The sequence below is a fragment of the Nothoprocta perdicaria genome, unplaced genomic scaffold, assembly GCF_003342845.1.
Source record: "Nothoprocta perdicaria isolate Ctin4 unplaced genomic scaffold, notPer1 scaffold_0, whole genome shotgun sequence".
Classification (NCBI taxonomy): Eukaryota; Metazoa; Chordata; class Aves; order Tinamiformes; family Tinamidae; genus Nothoprocta; species Nothoprocta perdicaria.
The window spans coordinates 9,565,372-9,588,167 of NW_020454092.1; the positions used below are offsets into that span (position 1 = coordinate 9,565,372).

General features: G+C 45.1%; 2 protein-coding genes across 3 annotated transcripts in view; one reads left to right on the forward strand and one right to left on the reverse strand.

Annotated features, from left to right (window-relative positions):
• DIRC2 (disrupted in renal carcinoma 2) overlaps positions 1-12,282 on the forward strand; it is a gene marked incomplete at its 5' end in the record, with an annotated part of 58,071 nt that extends 45,789 nt beyond the window's left edge. Inside the window, 2 exons of the mRNA XM_026045332.1 lie at positions 8,792-8,974; positions 10,967-12,282. Coding sequence (XP_025901117.1) covers positions 8,792-8,974; positions 10,967-11,082 — 299 coding nt within the window. The remainder of the gene's footprint in view (positions 1-8,791; positions 8,975-10,966) is intronic.
• A 9,343-nt stretch (positions 12,283-21,625) lies between these two features.
• The window catches only part of SEMA5B (semaphorin 5B), a 229,988-nt gene continuing 228,817 nt past the window's right edge, over positions 21,626-22,796 (reverse strand). The window contains exons 23-24 of one of the 2 annotated variants that reach the window (XM_026054234.1): positions 22,525-22,594; positions 22,036-22,067 (exon numbers count right to left, since the gene is read on the reverse strand). In XM_026054234.1, the coding sequence (XP_025910019.1) occupies positions 22,060-22,067; positions 22,525-22,594 (78 nt within the window). In that variant the 3' untranslated portion in view covers positions 22,036-22,059. Of the gene's footprint in view, positions 22,068-22,524; positions 22,595-22,796 lie in introns of both variants that reach the window. The other variant, XM_026054226.1, reaches the window with a different exon arrangement.

A 22,796-nucleotide genomic window follows, 5' to 3' on the forward strand; every position in this document is an offset into this window, starting at 1 on the left:
TAGGGTTTGATATGAAGCCTCCTAAACTAACAGACCTAAACTAACAGGCAAGAATCTAGGGAGTCCGGATTGTTCTTTTCATGCAACTGCTGCTTCTTCTAAAATGAAATCTTCCTTAAATTGAGTTGCAAATTATATATTAAATTTTTCTGAATGTGTTATTCTTATGTGTGCTACTGTAAATTTTGAACCCTTTTCTATTTTCAGCCAAAAACAAGATAACCTTGAATAGAAATGCCAACAATAAGGCTCTTTTTCTTTTTTTTCCCCCTTTTTTCTTTCTCTTTTCTTTTTTTTATTATTCTTTTGTCTTTTCTTATTTTTCTTTTTTCTTTTTTCTTATTTTTCTTTTTTTCATTTTTTTTTCTTTTTTAATCATCCTAAGGCAACAGGACTTAATGTGTAAACACCAAATAAGATTTTTTGTTGTTGTTATTCCTCTGACATAATGTTTAAGCTTCATAGACAGATGATAGCATTTTTGTTTTATTTCTGAAATTAGTGTTTTCTTAAAGTTCATATAAAATAGATGCAATGTGCTTGCTGAATTTAGATCCCTGTACACTGAGAACCAGTGATACATCTTTATGAAATCCACTGATACAGATGAAAACACACAAGCTCTTTAAGCTAATTTATAGGACTTCATGCTAGATTATTCCTAAGCGTAATGATGCACTATGATGATGGCCTGTGCACTTCACAGTAATTGGGAGAAACGGTACATTTAAATTGATTTGGATGAAGTTCATTCTTGCTTCATTTTTTTTAATTTTCATTTTCCCCCTCCTTCTTTAATTAAAAGTTTAATATGTGGAGAGATCAGCCAAAATGTAGGAGGTCAAATGCAGGCTGTTGCCTCGCGGCATTGGGAAACAGAAGTCACTCTGTGACAAGGGACTTCTAGGCAGTTTTACCTTTTTTTTTTTTTTTTTTTATATTTGGAAATTGCAAAAGAATAGAAACTGTTGTCATATTATATATTTGATGTTTGTTTGTTTCGTCTTTATGATGCTTTGTATCCCAGAGTTGCTTTCCAGGCAGCACTGAGCACTTGCTGCAAAGCAGGTATTAATGCTGTGTTACTGAGGGCAGTGTTGGATGTATCTGAAAAGCTCTTGAGGAGGCTCTTCAGCTTCTTGCCGTGTGGCGAGGAGCATGAATGTCATCTCAGACACAGCAGCTGAGYAAGTGGTGGGGCCCAGGTCCCACTGCAGATCTCATCCAAATGCTGCGTTAGGGAAAGCAGAATTCAGAATATTTTCATGGATTCAGTCTTGTCAGGGTGGTTTCCCTGCCTCTTCTGTTTCCTTATCTCTAGTGCTGGTCTCTTGAGTGAAACAGGCTTTGCCCCCCAAAAAACACTGTCACATTCAAAAATATCCTGAAACTCCTAAAATGTCTGCATGACTTGGCTGGTGGACTGGCAGGACAATTTAAAGGGAAACTCTTTAGTAGAACAGGACAGTAGTTTTGAGGTAAGCCCTGTAAGATTTGAACCCAGTATTACCTAGTATTTGCACTGGTGTCTGGGGATTAAGGAAGTCTTTACTCTTAAGGTGAAGGTTAGCTAGAGAATATCTTTATTAGGACCCCTCCGCTGGCTGCTGCTTGATCCGTGAGTAACATCTGCAGGAAAAGCTTTGCCAGTGGTTTCCCCAGGTCCACCAAACAATTATTCCTGCAGTATGCGGTTATTTGGTGGCACAGGTGCTCATTCACCCCTTCTGAAAACCCTCTGCCTCTTACTTGCAGCCCAGATTTCCTAGRTTTCAGATGAGTTTGTTTTCAGGCAGGCAGGCAGGCCTTTGAAATTTTAGAAAGAAGAGACCATTTGGTCAGTTATTCACAYGAAAAGGAAAATAATCTCTAGACTTGCCTCTCAAAAAAACAACCAAACAAAAATACATTCCTTTTAATACATTGCTTTTAATTCCTTTACTGTTGCCTGTAGCAGTTGTAGAAATGTCTTGTTTAAATATCAGGGGAGGAATCATCTTTAATAACATGGTCGTAGCAAGATGTGTCTTCCTGCACTTGTTTATATAATATTCTCCTAATTCCTTTTAAGTGGGCACAGCAACATCTAAAGATATTTCCTTCAAAATGYAATTACTTAGAATGGAAACCTTTAATGCTGATATTAAAAATCAATGGCTGCTTTGTGTATTTCTCTAATGGCACTGCTCAGCACTGTTTGTGTTATGACACGTGTTGCACTGCGTTACCAACACACCCTCTCAGACCCTTGTTTAGACCGTTCTTTCCTGCTACCACAGAACGAGTTTTCTGTCGTTTGTCACGTTCTTAATACCTCTCCAAAACACTTCATAGAAAGTGTGTTTGGAGTCTTGTGTGTGAACTGTAACTGCAAAGGTGAAAAAAGTGAAGGCAAGCCAGTAATGATACGGTGCCMTCACAGCTACAGTATCAGCTGGCTCAAACACCTCTCATCAGCTAATCACAGTTCTTAAAACCCCTTGATTTTGGAATCAGTTTGCATTTTAAGCAAGCAATTCCTTGAATTTTCTTTCAAGGAATTATAACTTTAATGTATGTTATTTGCATTTTCCAGCCAGTTTCAAAGATGATTTCATACACACATTGAAGGTTAAAATAGTTCTCTCCCACTGAATTCCCAGTGCAGCTGCTGATCTGTTTCTCTGTGCCAAGTCCATTGTTAGCTGAACTTCATTATGTGAATTTATGTACAATGGGCTACTTTGACCCAAAATAATTGTATAACACATTGTAATGCCAATTTGTATTGCTAGTAGTATTGCTGGATACAAGTAGTAGCATTTTCCCCAAATTGATATGCAACACTCRTCGCTCGCAGCACAAACTCGGTGTTCTCGATGTGGCATATCAAGAATGTTCTAATATTTATGAGCACGTTCAGCAGAATTTTGCTTTACAAAATCTTTCCTACTGCTGCATGGCAGATACTCTGAATTCAGTGGCAACTTCATGGACTTGATGGCTCCATTTAAGTTAAGTAATCAGAACTTTCCAGTTTCAATCAGTATAACTGATTGGACATTATTAATGCATCTCTCTCCCTTTGCACATCCACAAAGTGCAGTATTGGAAGAGAGAGCCATGTTAATGATTTAATCCYGATTGTTTTATTCTTTGAGTTTAATTTCTTTACTGTAAACAGGACATGCATAATAATAAGGACAAGGCAGGCTGACCCTTTGGTAAAATAGTAACTTGAAACTATATACATTGAGATTGTTTTTCTAGCTTCAGCAATAACCTGCTTGTGGCTATGGGCAAATCAAATTACTCCTGCTCCTGTTAAGCTTTCCTCACCCGTAAGATGGGAATAATGATCCTTGTCTTCCCAAAGGCTTTTAGAGCTACATGATTAGAAGATACTCAAAGAAGAGMTAGTTTGAAGGGTATATTTCATAACAATGAATAATAACAAGTAATACAAATAACAAAGAAGCACAGCATTTTCATATATTTTACACTTAACTTTGGGAAGAACATTTCAGGAGTGATACCTTTAAATCCAGGCAATTGAAATGTCCATCAATAAGAAGCCTCAAATAYTTTGAGTTCTAGTTTTTTTGATGATCATTCACTAATTCCTTCCATCTTTAGTTCTCTGAAGTGAATGTTCTCCTTTCAAAGCAAGTTCTGTTTGCTTTTGTTTTGGGAAKTGTATATAGCAAATGCAATTTGATCATATTTCTGCTTACTTTCATAGCTATATCATGAGATAGAGATTTGATCAGCACATGCTGGAATGGAAATCTGTGCAATGGAACATATTGATGTTATAAATAAACACTGCAGGGATATCCTTCTTCTGTTGCTTTTTATTCCTGGAAGTGAATTACAGTAAAAATTACTGTGTTACTTTGAGACAGGCTCATTTTTCATGAAAAAAATTAAAGGCAATTTCTTCCTTGGCTTTTCTTACCCTGGCCAATAGCAAGAATTAAGTAATAAAAAAGTTTCATTCTACCTTATTGGACTTTAGAGGTTTTGATAAGAACTATCTTTGAGTGTTACTTAGGTGATTTGCAGAGGTGCTAAAGCCAACAAAGCACATATCCAAATAAGGTGTTAGACTTTCCTTTTGGCATTTGGGATGCTGGTAAAATAGGCAGTAACAAAATGTCCCAGATCTCCGTAGGTTGCACTTTAAATTGTATGCTGAGCAAAATAAAACATATTCAAAGTTCAAGAGCTCCTGGCAAGGAAGGTTGAAAGCTGATACTGTACCACCTGCTTGCAGATGATACTGTTCTAGGCTTTCTGATTTTTCTTTTGCAAATTTATCTGCAATATGCTTTTTAAAAAATATTTTTAATGGGCAGTGATATCACATATTGCTTATATTAAAAATCTACCAACATGCCAATGGGCTGATAAAAGCCATCTAGGTCAGTGGGGATCCCTCCACTGATTTCCTTTGGCTTTGGATCAGGCTCTGTAGTTACAAATCAGTKTGTATTAGAAAAAGAAGAGGGCATAACTGAAGAGAAAATTGCTGAAACTGTTACAGGTCATCTTGGAGAGTTCTGAGAATGTGGTTGTATGTCTGAAYGGTTCTTGTGTTACAGTGTGTGTACTGCCATGTAAATAATTCCTTGTAATCTCCCTTTTTTTTTTTTTTTTTTTTTGAAGCTCGTGCCAGAGAAGACAACTGTGAAATCATAAGTTCTGATTTGGGGATACAGGCCTATATTTGCCATGCTGTAGCTAAAGACCTGTAGTAGCCAAGGAGGAATCTAACTTCTTGATTTTGCTCCTGTTTTTGTGCAAAGTCACCATAACAGCATCAGTCCTGAATCATACCTTGCTTTGTCTTACCTAATAGCATCCGTGACACTATTTCAAGGCACATAGGGTTCCTTGTTTCCTTTTTGGCCAGTAGAAGGAGAATGAATATTAAGGAAATAGCACGGGTTGCCTCACATGTCAAACATGACCATTATGTGACTCAGACCAATTGGAGCCTCTTGCCAAGACAGCTCCAGACCAGTTCCCTGAAACAGCTGTGCTTTAGTTGGGAGTTTTGCCTTTCCTGTTCTCTTAATGCATGSCAGGATGTTTAAAATATGAAATATTAATGAAAATATTTTATGTTTGGTTGTTTTTGTTTGTTTGTTTATTGTTAGTTTTTAAAGACTGGTGTTGTAATTTATTGTTGTCCCCAGAACTGCCACGACCTCAAGCAGACTTTTTTACCCTCTAGTAGGGCACACTGAGACATTTCTCCAACCATGCTTGGATGCTGCTTCTATCCAAGTAAATGCAAGCTATTTCRTTGTCTATCTGTGGGCATAGTACTAGTTTCATTGCAAATGCTCCTTTTTTATTATTATTTTTAGCAGTACTTTCATATCCTTATATTGATTTCCAATGACTGTCATCAAGATTGTCTTAATTAAAAAAAAAYCACTGCAACTTTAAATGCTATTCCAAAGACTAAATCCTGATAGTTACTCATGTTCAAGGTCACAGTAAAAGGCAGTAAATGTTGCCTTTAATGGTAGCAGTCTCCTTACTGCAGTGTCTTGGAGCCCTTGAGTTGGAGCAGGAAGTTCTCCACGTTGTGTGTGAAGTAAAAGGCCAAAACAACTATTGAACTCTTATTTATCTAGCTCCTTCCAATTACTTATTTTTCTGAAACTGCATATCTTATCTTCGACTTTCTGTGTAGTTGATCGATTGGATTTGTGACTTTCAATCTCCAAGCTGCTGCAATAAAATTATTTGTATAGTGCCGAGACAGATCCTGAATGCAGCAACATCAAATAAAAAGATTTTCCTATCACTAAAATGTATATCTGTGTTAAGGGAAAATTCTGTAGGCTTTCAGATATTTAAGTTGTTTCCRGAGCTGGTTTTTGTGCGTCACGAGTTAAGATGTCATTTCCATTAGAAATTTATCTTGGCATCCACGGGAAGCAATATTCTGCCTATGCTTTTGCTTTGACATCCCCTGCTTTGGTTTCAAAAAATTGCATATATAGACATCCACCTTGTTTTATAAAGGAAGGTCTTACTTCTGAGTAGAGTACGGAGCATCCCAACAGCATCCCGAAGGAAAGGATCGTTACGTTAATGCCGTGTGTGACCCCAGCAGGAAGATTTTGTAATTGGTATTCAGCCGAGGGCTCTGGTGTCTGCGCATAAGGCAGATGATATTRCAGTGCAGGGGTGAGGTTGACAAAGGGTAAGACTGCAAGTGCTTTGGTCATGGTAGTGAGGAAGCCGATGTTGGTGGGTACGTTTACATGGCTAAAGCAAGTTGTAGTTGCAAGGATGCAAGGGTCTCAAAAGCACAAATTTACCCTATTTGCTTGATTGCAGGCTTGTTCTTTTAATACATTTTACCAAGTGGCGATGAAATGTCATAATTCAACTTGGATATTTTAGATAATTAAATTTATTTTGAAAGTTGCTATTTGTTTTATTGAAACTTTTGCACTTGTTGTATACCCTACAATTTAAAGCCTTGATTGTTTAAATGCCTGCCTATATCAGATGCATATTTCTGACGTTTCCCCAGGGAAATCTGAATTTTTGAAAACTGTTTCCCAAGGTTGCCTCTGTTCAGAGACACACCATTCCCTTGTCCTGGGTATTGCTGCTTAGGGGAGAAGCTTCATTTTTAAGCAGACACGCTGCCCTCCACAGCACTGTCTGCAGCYAGCTCCACTCCTGAGGAAGCTGCTGAAAGATAAAATGAGCCCCAGGACTGCTCTTCCCCCTGGCTGAGTTTTCCAACACCAAATTAGTACTGATACCTCTTTTTCTGTTTGGAAAGTTCTGAAAAACGTCTCTAGGAGTTTTCTAGTGAACCAGAACTACCTATAGATACCTTTAAATGCACTTAGTGAGGGGCAGGTGTTCGTTTGTCGTTAAGAGATTCTTGTGTTTCATTCATTTGTTGATTTCTCAAGCCAAATCACAATGTTTTAGAATAGTTGAGTTCAGTTTTCTGATTTTWTTTAACTGTCTCTGGCAGAGGTTAGGAAGAGAACAGTCTGCTGTGTTGCRGCTGGAAGAGAGGTTTATGAAACTCGAAGCGCTGGCGAGGACTTGCAGCAGAAAATCCATGGAGGTTGTAGCTAGAATCAATTATTCAGCTCCAGCTAGAAGACTCCATTAGGAAGAGCTTCCGAATATACATTTTTCCTGCTCTCTATGAACTGTTGAACATATATTGCATCCCTTTTTTTTTTTTTTTTTTTTTGGGGGGGGGGGGGCAGTTCATATAGTAAAAGAAGAGGTGAAAAATTCCCTTTTTTTTAAACAATTCAAAACATTGTGGCATGTTTTTTTAAAAAGTTGGGAGAAAAAAAGCCAGCTGCCCCTTCCGGAGGTTATGGCATCTCTGTTATCTTTCTGATACTGTTCTGTCCTTTTTTATTTTTCCTGTCCAAGCGAATCTTTCTGTAGAGAAAGAAATACATTTTTGTGCCTTGGAAGCAACCCCAGTCAAAAGAAGGACCTGATAGGCAGTCATTTCTGCTGTGTCTCCAAACGCCTTTATGCCTTTTCCATGATTCCTCATATTTTAACAAATGGCACTTTTTTTTTTTTTTTTTTTGAGCTGGAAGTTTCCTGCTTCTAAACAGTTTCTCCACTGAAAGACTGAGCAATGCTCAACAGAAGGTGAACACAGTTGTTTCAATTCTCTTTCCAAGACAGGAGAAAGTAAATGTACTGCAAATGCATTTTCCATTTTATACATAAATATATACATGAAAACCATTCTGTCTCGGTTTTTGTACCCACTGCACTGAGGAGATGGTATGAAATATGCAATAATTTGTCCATGAGATTTTTTTTTTTAGCTTGTTATGTTTTGTTTTTACATTTTTTTCTTTTCACTTTTGTAGAAACTTGGGGAATTATTCCAGAACGTTTTTGGTATTCTATCCCCACACTGCAAACTTCAGTTTTCAGTGGCTGCAGATTCAGAAATACTCCCYTTACAAGGCAACGTTTAAGCTGGCACTTAAATTCCTTGGAATCCAATGCTACTGGACTTTTTAAAAAAGTTTTTTTCAGAAATTGAGTAGGTATATTAATAAATAATACAGGTGCTTTCAGCATTTATTTGCTTTCAGCAAAATTTGGCAGTGTCAGGACGTGTACAATAAGATATCAGAGACTGCTGAAGAAACGCCTATATCCTTCTGTTGCTTATCCAAGAAAAGCAATAGTTCTTTAGTGAAGAATAATCTACTTTATTAAATAATGGCCTATTTCTGCCAGGCACTGGGTGCCTTTCATTTCCTATGGAAGCTGTGAGGGATTCAACACATTGCAGGTCAGCTCGTGCTGAATACTAATGTCTTAATATTTGATAGTATTTATTTGTAAAATGAAAGCAGAATTATTTCTGGCCTTTGCCACCAAGTCGGAAGGTTAATTCCATGCCCATTTCTAATCTAGTGCATTAATTGCTCTAATTATGTGCAGGACAATAATTGCAGTTCATGTTGGAGAAATGAACTCCAGGTGATGCTTTGCATATACCACTTCCTGCTGATTTTTAAGTGCATTTGAAGCCACTGAATGTGTCTTTGTGGGTTTTGCTGTTAAAAAAAAAAATCTGTACTTCTAATTTTTTTTTTTCCAAAATGAGTGTAAGTATTCTGCCTAAAACCAGTGGGATGTTTTATGACATGCAGAGGATAAGAAATAAGTTTATCCATTTTTCATTTACTGAAGTGTTAATGTTCTTGACACCTTTTAGTATAACAAAAAGAAGTCAGTATGAAATTAATAATTGCTTTTGTTTCTGTTGTAGCTACGCTCTACACATCCTGTATTTTGCTGGGTATCTTCCTGAACAGCAGCGTACCGATATTCTTTGAGCTCTTTGTGGAAACGGTCTACCCTGTTCCAGAAGGAATTACCTGCGGAGTYGTTACCTTTTTGAGTAACGTGTTTATGGGAGTGCTTTTGTTTTTCCTCACGTTTTACCATACAGGTAAGACATACAAGCTACTTAGGAAACATAATTCTCCATGAAGACATACTCTTGTCAGGGAGAGGAAGATTTGTGCACRGAGGTTTTGCCAATAATCTAACCTGTGAAATCCCCCTGTGTATCCGTGAGGAAAAAGAATCTAATTGCTCTTCTGCAGATGCAAGCTAATGGCACAATAAAATGCTTTGGTGCAAGATATATAGTCAGATTCCACTTAAACTTTGCTGTAGCCAGAAACTATTAAGATACACACAATCATATTTTTATAAAGACCTGGATAATGCTGTTACCATTAATAATGTTTTTATCTATGCACATGCAAAGCCATAATGATGCCAATCCAATCTTGTGCTTCAGGGGATAAACTTCTTGCCCAGGGGAGGCAGAAGAGAAATGCCCTGTGTGTGTGCAGCGTGGCTGTGGTGGCTGGACACACTGCTGAGGAATCCCAAACCTGTTGTTTGGGATTTTCATCAGCTCTTGATAAACATCTGCATAGGCTTCTTCTCTCTTGTGATATTGGCTTCCTTGTAATTCCTGACCGTAACATTCACCTTTCTRTTAAGTAGATGATAAAACATACTCTATTTCTCCAAATTGTAAAATAAGAACCAATGTTGCTTTGAAATAGAAATGGCCTTTATTAATGCTTTTTGAAGTTGCAAATCTTTTTTTAAAATATAGTTTAAAATTTAAATGTTTGGATAAATGTTTGCTTCTTGAGCAAAATTTTTCAAACTGTTCTGCTTTGGAAGCATTAAAAGCTGATAACTTTTCAATTATAATTTGAAAATCATAAAATTTAACATTTATCAGTGATAATTGATGAAACTGGTAACTACAGTCAGTGCATCTTAACTCTTACAGTTCCTCCTACCCAAGAGGATACTGACAATTTTTAGAATAAATTGTGTTGCAAATAACGAGGGTCACTAATTTTCAACTTAGTGTTTCTTTCTGGCAAGTAATTTTTTTAAGGCTTTAATAAGATGCCTGCCTTTAATTAAAAAAAAAGAAAAAAAAGGCAAAAAAAAGCTGTAAATCATTGGAGGAAGTGGTTTTGAATGTGGCTCTTTTCAAGGGGGAGAATCCTTGTGTTTTTTGACTTTTTGTCCTTTCCCCTGCGTAAGTTGCGTTTCTTTCTTAGTAACATGTATTCAAGAAAATAGCATTGCTGAAGTCTTTAGTACAGTTAACTCGAAACATGAGGGAAAGTTCAGGTTCTGTAAAATACTCACTAAAAAACCATGTTCAGCAAAATTTATGTTTCTTCAGTAAATTAAGGCAGATTAAAAAAAAATAAAGTATTATGGTACACTTGTTTCTGAATAAAACTGCTAAATAGTAGTCAGGTATCAGGCGATAGAGAGGATTTATTGATTCTGAACAGACACTTTTAAGAGCAGTACGTTATGTCTAACAGCTAAAAAAGAGGCTTCTGGAGAGCAGCTTATGCAACTGGTTTTAAATTGAATTCATTGTACTAATGTATAAGGAGCTTCTGAGGCATTTAGTCTTCTCCCCTCCTTCACCCCYAAACCGTGTAGCAGACTTGATTTAAAAAGTCAAATTTTGCTTTTGCTTATATTTTTTCTTTATTTTTTTTCAACTCTCGGAAATCAAGTTGCTAATGAAGAGAGTTCCGAAGTCATTTATTCTTTATCAGTGATGATAGATTTTTTTTTTTTTTTACACTCCTCCATTGACACATTCAGTAAGAAGCATTAGCAGCAGCTAGTGGAATTATATATATATATATATATATATATGTATGTATGTATGTATTTATATATATATATATATATAATATGTATTTAAAAGCAGTTCACAAGAAGTCTCATAAACCACGTTAGCCCTTTGTCCACTGCAGAGTAAGAATACAACAATTTCCTTCAAACCCAAAAGTTTCTAACTTTGTGGTTTTAGTTTTGGTAGCTTTAACCATGTTCTGTAATTCCAAAATTGAACCTGTTTGTTGGGTTTTTTTTACAGAATTGTCCTGGTTCAACTGGTGCCTGCCAGGGTCGTGTCTGCTCAGCCTGCTCCTCATCCTGTGCTTCAGGGAATCCTACGACAGACTCTATCTCGACGTGGTCGTCTCCGTTTGATAACACAGCGCGGGAAAGGTTTGGAAGAGACCAGAAGCCAGTTCTGTGCTCTGCACCTCTGCCTGGATTTGCAYAGCCAGGAAGAAGAAGACAACAAGAAATGGCAAGCCTTGAAAGTGGTTTGAAAGAGCAAAAATGAATGACAGGTGGTTTCTTACGTTCCGGACCGCCTTGACTTGCATTCGTTATAAGATAAATGTGGAACCGGAGTGGCGGTGAAGCTGCCTGAAGTGCACAAGTAGAATAGAGCTGATGTGCAGGTTCTAGGGTCAGAACCTGGGTTCTTTATTTAAAAGGCTGTTCATGTAGCAGTGAAACGTACAGTTCTGTGGGTGTGCGTGTGTGTGTGTGTGTGCCAGCTCGAGGTTGCATAGGTGTCTGTACACACCAGGTACCAGTGACCTTTGAGTCTTCTATCAGAATAGGAATAGGGAATAATCTTCACAAAAGGAAAACTTTTTTTTATAAAAATCTGTGTTTTAAAATACTTGTCATTTATATGTCAAATATCCATATAAATAATGAAGCTAAAATAATTTGGTGCTTGTACACTACATTTACATCCTAATAAAGTTATTTCTGATATAAGACGCTGGTACCAGGGTTTTTAGCCATAGTAGGTGTCCCAAGCAATCGTGGCAGTGTTGCTGTAGGTGTTTAGCTGTCCCCCTGGAGCTCGTGTGTTCTGAGTGACAGCGATAGCTGCCACCAAACCTGACCTGCACAGGTAGGCAGCAGCCTCTGAAACACCAGCGGGTCCGGTGTGTCCGCAGCAGAGCACCTGCGCTGTCCCAGATGTTCATTACAGAGTCACTGTTGGTGAATGTTGCTGTGGGAAAGGCCACCACTGTGYTACCCTTTGGTCCCCTGTCTCCAGAACTACCTTCCTTACCCTGAAGACCTGTTCGTGCCGCTCAGCAAGGGTGGTGTGGACGTTTGTCCTGCTGCTTCTCTTCTGATACTCTAAGGTCTGCATATTTTTTAGCATTAGTTTACAGCTGAGGGTGCCTAAACAATATAGTTTGTTAATCTAAGTCTTTAAAAAATATTTTTTGAATTTTTTTCTAGTTAATGAGGCGCCCTGATGGCGGAGTGACAATGGGAAATGACTTGAGTTTTGGCATAACTTGGGAAATATAATGCCACTTCTTTTTATCAGCACTAATTTGTGGTTTTTCTGGCCCTTACTTGAAGATAAATATTGAAGACACTTKGAATAGTTTTTTAATTCAATTTTAAACCTGCTAATGACTTCTTAATTATGTACTTGTATTTCAATTGAGCATTACTTACAATATTTCCATTTGTGTTCTATGCTTCTTCAGACGTGTGTGTGTGATTTATATCTATGTGTTCACAAGTAAAGCTTATATATATATATAGTGTATATATATAAGTTACATAAGGGGGTGTGTTTACCCGGGGTTACTGTAAGCGATGGTGTTTCTGGAAGGTGTTAGGGCCACCAGCTGCAGCTGTGGCTGGAATCCCTGCGCTCAGCGACCCGGCCTGTTTTCCCTCCCCTTTCCTGAGGGGATATTTCCCTCCGGCAGCGCTTTGCAGCGAGGGCTGTGACCGAGGACGCTCCGGTGGGCGCTCGACTCGGGCACCATYGGCGCCTCCGGGTGCCTTCCCGAGCCACATTCCAGCCACAGTCACTGAACCGCCCTCGGAAGGGTCCCGGTGGTGGCAGCCCCTGCCGTGGGGCCGGAGCGGGGCCGGGGCCACGGCACCACGGGCGGCCCACGCGCCCCACGGCTCTCGCGGCGCTGCCGCCACGGCCTGGTGGCCCCGCGGAGAGCAGGATCGAGCCCGGCGGGCTCTGTCCGCAGTGACATTTCCCCGTCCTTTCCGTGTCCCTGCTTTAACGTGCGGAGCCCGCGAGGCCCCATCCGGCCGTCACCCGGCGCTCCTCGTGCCGGGAGCAGCTCGGGATCTCCGCCGGGTCCGGGCTCCGCGCACGGCCGGGCCGAGGGGCGAGCGCCGCGGCTCAGGTTGGCGCTGCCCTCCGGAGCTCGGCACGGGGGCAGGAGCTCGGTACCCAACGAGGGCCCGACACCGACACGCACACGGAGCCGCGCGCACACGGAGCCGCGCGCACACGGAGCCGCGCGCACACGGAGCCGCGCGCACACGGAGCCGCGCGCCCCGTCCTGCAGCCGGCCCCAGCGCCCCGGGGGCTGCGGGCTCCGCGGGGTTGGCCGGGGCACAGGCTGAAATTCCAGCGCGACGCTGCTTGCTCGGACGGGAGTGTCGGACCACAGCCCTGGGCACTGCTAAGGATCCGTGGCCCCACGTTGCGTTTCAGTAATAACAATAACAATTTTTCCGAGTGCTGCAGGGCCCCTTGAATAATTGTGCTGTGTTTTGTACTGAAGAGGCAAGGAAAGATGCTTTACAGGGACCGTGCTCTCTTTAATAGATCTTGGGTTTAAGCGGGTCTCTGCTGGGCTGCTCCTCAGGTTCCTGATGGAGTCATTGATAACTGAGCTCAACCCCTGGTTCAGCTGCTGCTTCCCTCTCGCTAAGCCAGAGYTGTGTTGACTTTTGTGCTGTTTTGGAGGAAGCCAAGGTTTAGACAAGCCAGGCTCTGCTTAGAGCCCCGCTTACTGTAGCTCTCCACTGCTTTTAACCATCCATTTCCCTTGGATTCCTTTGCCTTTCTCAGCGGCCTTATCAGTGGAGGCAGCAGCTGCTGCGGGTCGGGAGGTGGAGTTTTAACCCGGAAATTTCAGCCCTTTGTGCTTCAGGACAGGTGAAACGCTAGTGAGCAGAGGAGAAAATCTCTGTCCTGAGTTTTGACAAGCAGGCAAACGCTTGTGCGGATGCTCTGGTGTTTCCCTGAGGATCACGGCACCGTTGGAGCGAAACGTCCCAGGCGAGTGGCTCCCACGGGAAGCGTCTGCAGGGAGATACAGGTGGGAGCCGAGGCCGAGGCGGGAAGGGCCGCGGCGAGGATCTCTGAGTGCTTGGCCTTCTCGGCGCCCCCTTCCCTCTGTGCACGTGTGAAACGCCTCAGCTTGGCCCCCTCGACATCCAGGCTCCTACTTTGAAATCCCGTCGGGAAGTTTGGGCTCTCTGTGTCCCCGAGCTTGGGCCTCACCACATTCCCAGGCCGGGAACGTTCCCTGCCGCCCCGCAGGACGGGACCACGTTGCTGCCCTGTTGGGTGGCTGGTGTGACGCTGCCTGATGTGCCAGCGCCTGCCAGCGGCCTCAAGGACGAGGCCCTTGGCTTTGCTTTGCGCCTGCGGCACCGGCTGCGCTGGAACCGCTGCTGCTTTGGCACTCGGCTCCAAGGGACRCGCGCAGGGGCGCCGCCAAGGCGCGAGGAGTGCGGGACTTGCTCTCTCCAGCGAGAGCCTGTTCTTTCCTGGTGCCAAAAAGTGCGTTTCCAAATGTGGCCGCCTCCCCCCGTGCTGGATCCTGTCGGAATTCTGATTAAAATCTCTTTAACACCTTCAGATGTGCGTTGTAGAAATAAAGGGGCTGATCATGTGGAAAGCCCAGCTTAGGGTTGGGGAGTTTTAAATTACATTAACATATAATAAGAATTCAGAGTTTTATGTGTTGGAGTGCGTCTTTGTAAACAATCCTCAAGCTGTGAGACTGCTCAGTTTTCCTGGTGTTTGTATGTGGTTTACTTTTGTAAATTTTTAATGATTTGATAGAATTTTATTTTCGGGCAAATTCTACTTTTTGTATGCACTGTTTGGGTGTGATGTATTTTTATTTTTCAGAGAATACTGTTGAAACCTGTATGTGCTCATGGACGTAACACATGGATCAGGTCATTCCTTTGGGAACGGGGCTGGTATCGGGCACGCGTGCTGCTTGGCGGGCCGGGTGCTGCACGTTAAAGGGATGACTCGAATCTCTCGCCCTTACTGTTAATTCTGAGAGGGGACGGGGCCTGTGAGAAACCGCGGGGCTGGGCGCGTGGAGGTGACGCTGGATGGCCGGGGAGGTGGGATAAGGGGAAGGGGTCTCCCTGGACAGGCGTTGGGGAGCTGCTGGATGCGGCCATTGGAATGACCAGGGCTGGGGCCCAAACGCGTCCCCGCGTGGGCTCCTGTCCCACCAGTGACACCTCCTGCCCGTCACTTCCTAAACCGCRGCTTTGGTGGCCGTTTTGCCACACACAAGGATAAAAGGGAGTCACAGGCCCCACACATCTCAACTGTTTTGGGASAGAGACCACAAAACATCCTTGGGAATGAGTGGCCTCGCCTGGACTTTCCCTTTGCCCCTGGGGCACCGCTTGCTCTCCTTGCTCCTTTGGGTGTTTTGTGGTGGCTCTTGGCTCCCTTGAGGCATCATCTTGACCCCCATTTTACATCCACGTTCGGCCTGGGAGTGCAGCAGGCCTTGCTGGCTGCTCCCATTAGTGTTCCAGTTGGTGCTTTGGGAAACTAGAGCCCCAATAACGACCTGCTTTGTGTTTAGCCGTCATTTAGCCGAAATGGATTCACGCTGGGCTCTCTTGATGGGTGTTTGTTTTCTTTGAACGTCTCTTGAGCAACATCCTGACCCTCCCGAGGCCTCAGGGCTCTGGAGAAACCTGCCAGCCCCTGCATGGGGACCCGCTGCTCTCGGCCACGGCCGCTTTCCGGGCTGTACATGGGAGCCGAAGGCTCTAGTTGTATTTATCCTGTAGGGATCAGGTTCTGGTTGTATTTATCCTGTAGGGATCAGGTTCTGGTTGTATTTATCCTTGCAGCGATACAGACGCTTCTCCCACAGAGAGAGCAGGGCCTGTCTCAGATCCCCGTCGTGGTTCTAGGCCTGGGCCGCCCCTCTGTGCTCACTGTCCTCAAACAGATTTCAGCCCCGTTTCTCSTTTGTCTCTGCTGTTGCTGTATTTATCATTTTCCCCTGCATTTCTTGTGCGCAGTCCCTTGGTTTCGTTGGTGCCAGGGAGGCTCTGCCGGCTGCGGCGCAGAGGGACCCTCGTGTCCCCATCACCAAAGCGGGACCTTCCCCAGCTTTGGCTTCATGGAAAGCAGCTGCGGGAGCCACTGGGGTAGCCAGGTGCTGCCGGTGACTTCCCACGGACAGGAGCGATCACGAGAACAGTGCAGGTGGGAAAGGTGAGAGGAAAAAGTGCAGTGAGGCTCCAAGGGAAACCGTGACGTTAATGACTCCCATTAGCGACTAAAAACACTGATCTGATGTTTTTATTTRAAGGGCATCGGAAATGGCTTCCAGGGTGAAATTTTGCTTGGATAGAGTGCAGGGAATGTCTTGATGCCAAACCTGTTGAAACGGCCTTGGTTAAAGTGCAGAGTAACTGAGGGGGGAAAAAGAAGCAGCCAATCTTGTTCACAGCGAGTTTGTTTTTAGTGATCTACTTCTGTATTACCTTTTAATGGTCTGCATTGAAAAGAAATTCCTGTATGCACACTTGAGAATATGAAAACACCCAAATGATAGCCTGTGATTTAGTGGGATTAAAGTATTATGTATGCAGGTGTAGCACGTCTCAGGTTATTAGTAATCCAATCTATTTTTTACGACATTATAGTGTAATTTTCTGCATAAAACTTCAATGTAAGTCTTGGGCTGTATTGGAACATAAACTAAAATGTTCCCGACTCTGTCACTTCCCGTGGTCTTTACTTTGATTAATAAATGCAACAAGAGCTATAACGTTCTTCACTAAGAGGCTGTGATCATCCTTCAATCAAAATGTGTTCCTCATTTTATTGTAACTTTTCACAGCAGTAAGTAACGCCGGAGAAGGCCCTGGGCTAAGGTTTGTGCTGCAGCACGTTCACCCCAGTGGCTCTGCTGAAGCCGAACGAGGTTTTGCCTCGTTGCAGCCAGCTCACCTGCTTGACCCGGCCGTGTCCTTGGGCCTTCACGGATGCAACCGTGGATGCGAGGAACGAGACACAAAACCGGGCTGGGATTTTGCACCCCARTCTGCAGCGAGCTCTGCTCTTTGCTCATTGCATACCTTACTCAGAAGTAAGGTGTGTAATTTATGGGGCTTTTCCCAAAGCCCCGGCCCGTTGGTATTTAGCTCTGCTCCACTCTGTCAGTAGCGGCTTGCGCTGGAGGGGAGGGAACTGCAGCAGAACTGAACGTATCCCCAGTGATGGTATTTTGCTGTYGTCTCATCTACAATCAGGACAGGCAACATCCAAACTGGTGCCCGACAGAAACGTCCCCCGTGCAGGGCCCGCCGGGGGCTCCGCGRGCGGCTCCGAGCCCCGTGGGCCCTGGCAGGAGGAGCCTCCTCTGGCTCCGTCCCGGCGGTCGCAGCCCCTCGCCGGGCTCGGCCGCCCCGGGGAAACAACGCACGGGCCCGCCAGGTTGTTCTCTTTTATTTCTGAATTATTCTTTACATTGTACAATATATAAAAATACAGAGTACCCCCCCAAAAAAAATTCACAGTGTCTAAAGGCAGTGATTACAGTCTAGGTCACCTTTATACTAAAGTACCATCAAGTTCAATTGCATAGGAAGGGTGATGTGCCTCACAACAGAGTCCGGCGGTGCTCAACACGTGCTGCTGGTTCGCGGTGACAACTTCCCGTTTATCCAAGCTCCGGCCTTGCATCTGTCGCCCTCCCACCTCCCTTACCAACTAAACCCTTTACATTCAGTGTCCTGCTCGTCCTCCCTAGGGTTTCTCCGAGGGGAATGCTCCTCATGAGCTCTGTCTGTTTGAAGTCCGTGCGTGTCAGGGGACGTTATCTAGGCAGCCGTGTGGGGCTGTTGGCGGCCGGCTGCCCCACACGGTGTTTGCTGTCCCGGCACCAAAGCATTTGCTTTGGGATGGGATGGGATTTGTGTCAAAAAAGAGGGAAAAAAGGAGTCGCAGAAAGGCCCCGGCTGCTCGTGCGGAACCGCGGCCGGGCGCGGGGCTGCTCTGCGGCGGAGGCCGGGGCTGCAGGGCTCAGGCTGAGGAGCCCAGCGCGTTTCGGGGACACGAAGGCTCCTGTCGGGAGCAGCGGGTTCTGCCCAAGCTGGAGCAGCCGCGGGGGAGCCCGGCCAGGGCGCTGGGACCGACCCTTGTGTGCAGGCTGCGGACACGGCCGCAACGGGAACGGCCGCAAGGGCGCCGGGGCGTCTGCAGCGCCCCAACCTGCTCCCCGGCTCCCTCCGCACCCGGCGCCTAGAGCAGGGCCGGGCAGCGGCTGAGGGGACGTGCTGAGCGGTGTCCATCACTCAGCCCGCAATCCTGGCCATTCCCGGGCATTCCCGGTGCCCGGCGCGGCCACGGGAGCACCGGGGACCCCGGGCCCGGCCCCACGCTGGCCCTGGCGGCGGGACGGCCTTGCCCAAGCGCCCCACACATCCTAACTCCTTCACATCCACCCAGATGACGACAGCTTTGGGTTATTTTTTCCTTTCCAGTTCTAGCAGATGATATGTTTCGCTCTAATGGTACAATATTTGTTACTCCTACTTGCTATTTTAATTTTATTTGCACAATTACTCCCTACGTATAATTACAAAAACAATAAAGTGATACGCACCAGAGACTCGGGAGGCTTATTCAGAAAACAGAAGCAGCAACAAAGAATCTTTTACTTAAGTCATTCTTAACCAGAATGATTTAGAGGAGAATCAGCATTTCTAACTACAAAAATCAATTTTCTTTTCAATTAAAAAAATATTTTGCATTTAACTCTGCTGGTATTTCGGCAGCTCTAATGGAAAGGATACGAGATTTTTCACAGGGTTTTTTTTTTTTTTTTTTTTAATTTTTATATTTTGACGCTGTAGGATTTGAACACCAGCACAACCTTTCTTATTCTGCTTCCCCTGCAGGCTTTTTGCTATATGTGTGTGTGTGTGTGTGTGTGTGTGTAATATATATATATATTACGCACACACATATATAGTATATATATATATATGCACACACACACACACACACACATAGAGCATGTATACATTATAAATAAATACAGTATCTACCCAGTGATGGATGTACACACTATTACAAGGAAGCGCAAGCTGTTCCGCACACTCTCCATTTGCATTTACATATACAGATATATAAATACGTACATATATATATCTGTATCCATGCATATAGAAGCAGTCTCGCCCTTCTCCTCCCGCGCTGCCTCCGGAGGCACCAGCGTGGCCCTTGCACGGAGCAAGGAGATGGACGGGAGCCGGCGAGCCGCGGCTCACGCTGCTGCAGTGCCTGGGTCAGGGAGCACCACTGCTCTTGGTGCCCTTAACCCTCCACTGGGAGCAAAATGCAGCGCTCCCATTGCGCCAACACTGCCGCAAGGAACCGCGCTCTGGTGCAAACAGCACCGGGTCTTCCCTTTCCCTCTCTCCCTCTCACTCCCGTGTCCTACTTTTGTCTCACACAGAGCCTGCTGACTCTGTGATTCCCAATATATACACAGGAAAGGGGGCTGGATGGCYGGGAAGGAGGATGGTCTTGAGCTCCTCGGGGCTCCTGCAGCCCGGGCTGCCCACGCTGCTCGCGGCGCCTCTCAGTGACCCGGCTGCTCCCGGCATCGCCTTTGGGAACAGAGAAACAAAAACAACTCAAATCAGAGAGGCTGAGAAATGGAAAACATAGAAGATGAAAATAACGGTGAGCCTGGCTTGCTTGCATCCCCCAAACCAGAGCTGTGGTCGGCCACGCATCCAGCTACACACAGGGAAATCGGGCAGCAGCGGGAAGCTCCTGCCAGGGAAGCTCAGCAAGGTTGGATTTTACAGGAGCTCGCGCTCTTGGAAGCCAGGATTTTCCTGCGCTTCACCTCAGGTAAAGCTGGTTCCCATGTGCTCGTGTCAAGCCCGGCCCTTGGGCACGTCCCCGCTCCCAAACCGTCGGCTGCTGGGAATGCCGGGCGCCGCTGCGGCCGAGGCAGCCCCGGGCAGAGCCAGCGCCCACCCGGCACCGCAAACACCCTGCAGCCTTCACTCCCTGCAAGCCCGAGTCTAACGCGCTCGCCTAACGATGGGAGGCTTCTTTATGCTTGACTTCGGGCCAAATAACCAGGACACGGACTTCTTAAGAGAGCCAGGTTGGCTTTTCCTTCCAGCRAAGCAATACGGTTGTCACCAGCAACGCAGTCGTCCTTCAGTTCCTACCAGCTGCATGAAAAGCTGAGCCCAGAGCCCAGGCTCGACCCTGCAAGGGGCACCCGAGGGTGACAGCACTGAGAGGCCAGCAGGAACCCGAAGCAAAGCCGGGAGGAACGCGGGGAGGCGCGGGGGCCCGGCGCGGGGCGGGCTCACGCACCAGAGCCCCGCTGCGCGGCACGGCGGCTCACGCGCGGCCCGGCGCGGGCGCCCAGCTCCTGCCCAGCACTGCGACCCTCGCCTCAGCAGCGGGAGAGCGTTACAAACACTGAGAAACACGGAATGATAACAGTGGGGAACGTGCTCACGTCGCCAACACACGGGATGTAATTGTACATGAAGCACCAGCGATAAGTTTCCTTTTTGCCAAACAATTATGTCAGACAAACATCTGGTTGGAGACAACATGGCTTCTGCATCAGACCAATACAGTTCTTACAGACACAGGCACACACATACACAAAATTACATTTCAAGGCTGGATATACTGGTTATTAATGCCACTGCCCCAATCGACTTCAATGGCTGCAGCAGCATTTGCTTGTCAGGTTGGTTTTGTCCGGAAAAATTAAAGAAATATTGGCCGACGCTGCACATTACTCAGCTGTGGTGTGATCTCACAGCACACGGCCTGGAAGACGCTACAGGAATGTGCAGCAAACGCTCTGCGTCCTGTCAGACTAGGGAAACATTCCGTACCAAAATACTCTTCCCCTGCAAAGTCACAATTATTCACTCTTGGAAAATCAATCAACTAAAACGGAACAGCAAAACGAGAGTAAGAATCAGGCCAAAGCAGGGTGACTTTCCACAAGGAGAGCACGGCCTCTGGAGCCGTCCCTGCTGGCAGACACCGTCGGGATCAAAGCTAGAAGAAAAGAGTTAACTTGGTCTCCGAAAAAAAGGAAGAAAGAAAGGAAGAAAGAAAAGCAGCGCCCGTGGCTCTTGTGCGGCAATCATCACTTGTTTTCTTTTCCAGTGATATAAACATCTTTTTTAGGCACTCCAAGTTCATGTCGCCGATGTTATTCCAACATTTACTAAGCTCGGCTTCTCACTGCCTGTAAAATTTTCTTTGAATTAAGACTGGAAACATTCTGGAAAGCTTCTTTGGGTAACGCACTTTGTTTGTGTGTTGTTTTTCATCGGCGGGACTGCATATTCCAAAGAAGGCTGTGGAGAGTATTTCCTGTAGTACGAAAAGATCCCGTTGAAGATACAGGGAACACTGCCCTAGAAAGTCACTTCATTTTTTTCTCTTTTTTTTTTTTTTTGCTGAAATGTAAAAAAAAAGAAACAAAAGCAAAAAATAAGAACGAAAGGAAAGGAGAACGTTCCTCGCGTCGTTGGCTCCGGAGCCCCGCGGGGGCTGTCCCGGGAGCCCCGTGCTCCCCGTGTCCCGGYGGGAGAAGCCACCTCGCGCGTCCCTCGGCGTGCAGCTGCGCGGCGAGCGCCGAGCCCTCCCGGCTGCGGGGCTTGGGGCAGGAATGCTGAGCTTCCAGCCAAGAACAGGCGCAGCAGTAAGAGCCATCTCCAGCCAGACAGCCACGAAAGCTCTGCGGGATGGTCCAGAGGCTTTTTTCTGTCGTTGTAAGGAGATGTGCTGTTTACAAGTAATACAATTAACCAAAGGAAAAAAAAAAAATAAAAGACCCTACTGTACAATATTTACATCTAGCGATGGGGCCAATATTTGGTCCATAAAATCAATTAAAAAAAAATTCATATAGGAAGTGATCCAGTCCTGTAGGCTCTGTCCATCATCAGCTGTTGGTAAAGGTCCTTCCAGGGGAGGCCTCAGGCCTGTAGTCATATTTATTCAGTGTACTGGGATAATAGGTTGTCGTGTACACGTTGGTCTGCTGCAACGGGTAGAAGTTGGTCCTGTCATCTGGTATCAAGTTATTCTTGTTAAGTGTCTGCAAAAGAGAAGAGAAAGCGATGGGCATGGAAATGGGGTGACCAGACCTCCCTTCTACCTGCAGATCCTCCCTGTCTCCTGCCTCTCCAGCACGGCCACCAGCGCCTGCCCTCCGGCTGGGAGGGCAACACGGGAGGGACACGGGAAGGTCTCGGGGCCGCCGCTCCCGCCACGGCTCCTGGGGGGCAGCTGTGCCCAGCTCTCACCAGGGACACAATCCAGGGCCTTCTCCCAAGCCCCGGAGTCTCCCAGTGGATGGCACGTTGACCGATCATCAAAACCATGCTGGGCCTACGTGGAACTTGGCCATTAATGCTGGTGCTCTGATGAGTCTTATCTGAGCTAGTGCTCAGTCTAATCTCTTCCGAAACGTTCTCAACAGAGCCTGCAGCTCCCTCGCAAACCACCTTGCCAAACGGCAGCTTTTCTCTTTGGAAGAGCAGGTGTGCATTTACCTGATCTCCATCTCCATTGGTAGATATCCAGGTTTGGACCCCCCGATATTAAGTGTGTCACTTCTGTAAGCTACAGTATAAGTAATAAATCATGGTCACTTTTGGAAAAACTAAAATGACTTAAAAAAATATCAACCATGTAACACGTGTTGCAAACAACAAYATGAAAATGAGACCCACAAATCTCCCTTTTTGCCATTATAATTCACAAATGACGATGTTCTCCCTCCCTTCTCCCCCCTTCTTTGTGTTAGGCAAGAATTACTATTATT